The 3405-nt window shown below is 33.7% G+C and overlaps 1 protein-coding gene across 1 annotated transcript in view; it reads right to left on the reverse strand.

Annotated features, from left to right (window-relative positions):
* The window catches only part of LOC107451665 (uncharacterized), a 10361-nt gene extending 7394 nt beyond the window's left edge, over window positions 1–2967 (reverse strand). The window contains exons 1-2 of the mRNA XM_043045155.1: window positions 2426–2967; window positions 1148–1349 (exon numbers count right to left, since the gene is read on the reverse strand). Coding sequence (XP_042901089.1) covers window positions 1148–1349; window positions 2426–2967 — 744 coding nt within the window. The remainder of the gene's footprint in view (window positions 1–1147; window positions 1350–2425) is intronic.
* Window positions 2968–3405: the final 438 nt, after the last annotated feature.

Here is a 3405-nt window from a genome sequence, read left to right on the forward strand (position 1 = left end):
ACTCACAAAATAAGAATTCCTCAGTGAGACACGCAACGAACAAAAACAAGAAGTTAATTACAGTTCGAGATGTCTGTAGTTTCATTCAGTAGCATACTAAAGGGAAATGTCGATGCTTTCAATTTATCGATGATCTGTTTCAAGATATTAAAGAAATTTCAACTATTCTTGAATGTATCACATCATTTGATAATGGAATATCCTCAAGTTTTTTTCTTTGTTCCAGTCCACAAACTAATTCAATCATATCCAGCGCACAAAGCTTAATTAACGTCTCTCCAATACTAAGCGGTTTCTTGCTTTTGACAATACGATATGCAACTTTGAGTAATGCCTCAACTAGAGGTTTTCACGAAATACCAAATGCAAGTTTGGTTAATGTTCCAGATTTCAAAAACTGGGCTTTCTTCTTAGTAAAAACTTCTAGATCTAGTAACCTGGACAAGGTGTCAAATGCTAGTAGCTTGATAGGGGTTGATAAAACTAGCACAGCGGACGTCATCAGGGGGTTGCCCCTGATGTTGCAAACTGAATGCCGGTTAGTGGAGGTTGTTAAAAATATGACAGGGATAGAGGGCTGTGTGCTGTCCGCACTGAATTTAGGGTATCTCGATCACCTAGTTTCAAATATGTATTTTCACCGTTTAGAAAAAAAAGTCAACGTTATTTAAATATTATTGATCCAAACGTTTTAAAAATTAGGAAAAGTTAACGGACCCCTAAATTATGACCCATGGACCCCTAAGGGGTCCATGAACCACAGGTTAAGAAACCCTGCTCTAAATCATCTATTTCACAAAAACACTCTATTTAAGTCGTTAAATGGAGTGTATATTGGATAAGATGTATTTACAGGAATACTAAATAAATACAAGAAATAAGATAATCATAAAATTCGATAAATATATCTTGAAATTATTAATTTATCAACAAATACATTAATCATATCATAAAATTTAGTTTAATTGTTAGCTTTTTTTTAAAAAAAAACTTAAAAATGATTTTTTTTATGCAAAACATAATTTTTATAAGATTAATTTGAATTTTTTATAATTTAGTTTTGATCGAAATCTAATATGCTTTGAGTCAGTTTAGGTTGAATTAAAGTTAAGTAAAAATTTATAAAAATGCATAAAAATCTATTTACCTGAAGAAGGCTGAAAAGATTAGGATAAATATCCTTTTGCCAACTTCCGACGTAGGATGATGTTCTGCCAAAAGCTTGGTTGGTAAGAAGCTCCAGAACCATCATTCCGTACGCCCATAAATCAAACGCTTTGCCCTCAACTACTGCCTCACTCTCGAAGGCCTCTGGAGGCCTGTATATATACGGCAATCCAAGTTCAGATCTGCAAAAAAAAAAATTCTTTTAGCACACTCAAACCGAGTCAAAACTCATCCTGGTTCATAATGAAATGAAGAAAGTTTAAGAATTCAAAATCTTACTCAGCCTCAAGATGGCAAACATACCATTACAGTTTTAAGGAGCCTTGACGAGAAAAATGAAAATATAAATGCACAAGAGAAATTAAAAAGTAAAGCTTGAAGTGTGCATTTTGTATTTTAATATTCATTTTAATCATTTTTTTCTGTGTTAAAGTTAAAATTTATGTAAAGGAAAACATTCCATTCATTCCATTTTGAAGTCCATTTCAATATTTAACATTGCAGTGATTTAAAAATACACAAGTCCCACTGTAGACTGATGGTAAGGCACAGTTTAGAAGCTAGCATCTCTGGCTGCTTTTGGTGAGCAGGTGGGTGACTTCTTTGATCAGCCTGCGAAGTGACCTAGGGTATGGCATCGGTACCCTGTTTTGCCGTAAAGTAACTTCGCACGCAGGTTGTCGGAGTTAAAACTGGGGAAGCCATTTCTTCTGCTGATAAAAATTTTGCTTTTTTTAGTGTTAAAAACATGTATACTGAAATATATTTACAAAGAACATTTTAATAAGAAAATTATAATAAATGTATTTTATGTTTACATTTCGATGTAATAGTGAGAAAAACGTGATTGTTATAGAATTAGTGATTCATAATATATCGATTTCATTCAATAAGATAATGTATTAAAATCTGTAGTTGTAATTCATTTACGTCGCGCTAGAGCTCCACAATGGGCTATTGGTGGTGGTTTTGGAAGCAACTCTGTGGATGATCCGAAGACATGCCATCACAATTTTGGTTCTCTGCAAAAAGGATGGAACTCCCGCTTTGATGATCCGGTGATCTGCGAGCGAAGTAGAACAGGCTGTGCACTAGTTTGTTCTCAGTGTAAATATGCCAACAAGATTATAAGCTAATAATAATCTTAATAATACTTTAAAACTATGCCAATATTAAAAAAACTGAATTAATTAACTGAACTTAAAATACTCTAAGCAATGTATTGCAACAAACTATAAGCAAATATTTAATTGCTCACCTTGGTATTGCCTTCGATGTTGAGGCAAGGAAAGTGAAATCGCTGATAACTGCTCTGTTATCATACGAAATTAACACATTATCTGCTTTTAGATCCAAGTGACCGGTCTCGTTTGAGTGCAAATAATTCAGACCACAAAGAGTGCCATGAAGCCATGATTTGAAGCAGCCTAGGGCACCTGATTGATTAAAAAAATGCCTGTCTAGGACTGAATGTAGCAAAGTGTTCCGCTGAATGGGCATCACAAAAATAGCTACATTCGGGCTATGGAAGTTGAGGAGGAGGGGGATAATGTTTGGATGAGACAATTTTGGCCAAATTTCAATCTCGCTTTTCCTAGCGACTTCTTGGGGAACAATTTTCACGGCAACTTCTCGGCTAAATAAGTCAATCATTTTGTACACCTCGCCGAAGGAACCAAACCCAAGTTTGCTCACGCATACAAAATGATTTTCTTTCAAAATCTTCATGGCATCCCTTTTGTGGTGGTGATGTTGACCTGAAAAATCAGGAGATTTATATAAATACCGGCCACACTGCATGTTATCAGTGATATTTCCGAGCTTTCTCGAACTTTTTATCAATACGCAGGAAACAATTCCTAAAATCAATTTGCTGCAAAGCAAGAACTCTAAGAAGCACATTCAATCTTGAAGGCACAAGTTAGAATGGCCAAAAATGGTTTTACAAAAGCTTAGATTGTTTTTAACAATGAAAATGACTCATTGTTCATACACTAGCAATATATATTTAATTGTTAGTAGCTATCAATTTTATTTCAAGAATGAGATGCCTTGATTATTTTTTCTTTAAGAAATCAGAACTAATTGTTGGAAAGTGAAATGAATAAATTTGAAATTAATGTTATTTAAACTATCATATAACATAGCATTCAAAAGTGAAATAAGAATCTTTCAATACTTATTATATAACCCTTCTACGCCATTCACTATTCATTTTTTTAGAAAATTTTTAAAAAG

This window comes from Parasteatoda tepidariorum, chromosome 10 (genome assembly GCF_043381705.1).
Source record: "Parasteatoda tepidariorum isolate YZ-2023 chromosome 10, CAS_Ptep_4.0, whole genome shotgun sequence".
NCBI classification, from domain to species: Eukaryota; Metazoa; Arthropoda; class Arachnida; order Araneae; family Theridiidae; genus Parasteatoda; species Parasteatoda tepidariorum.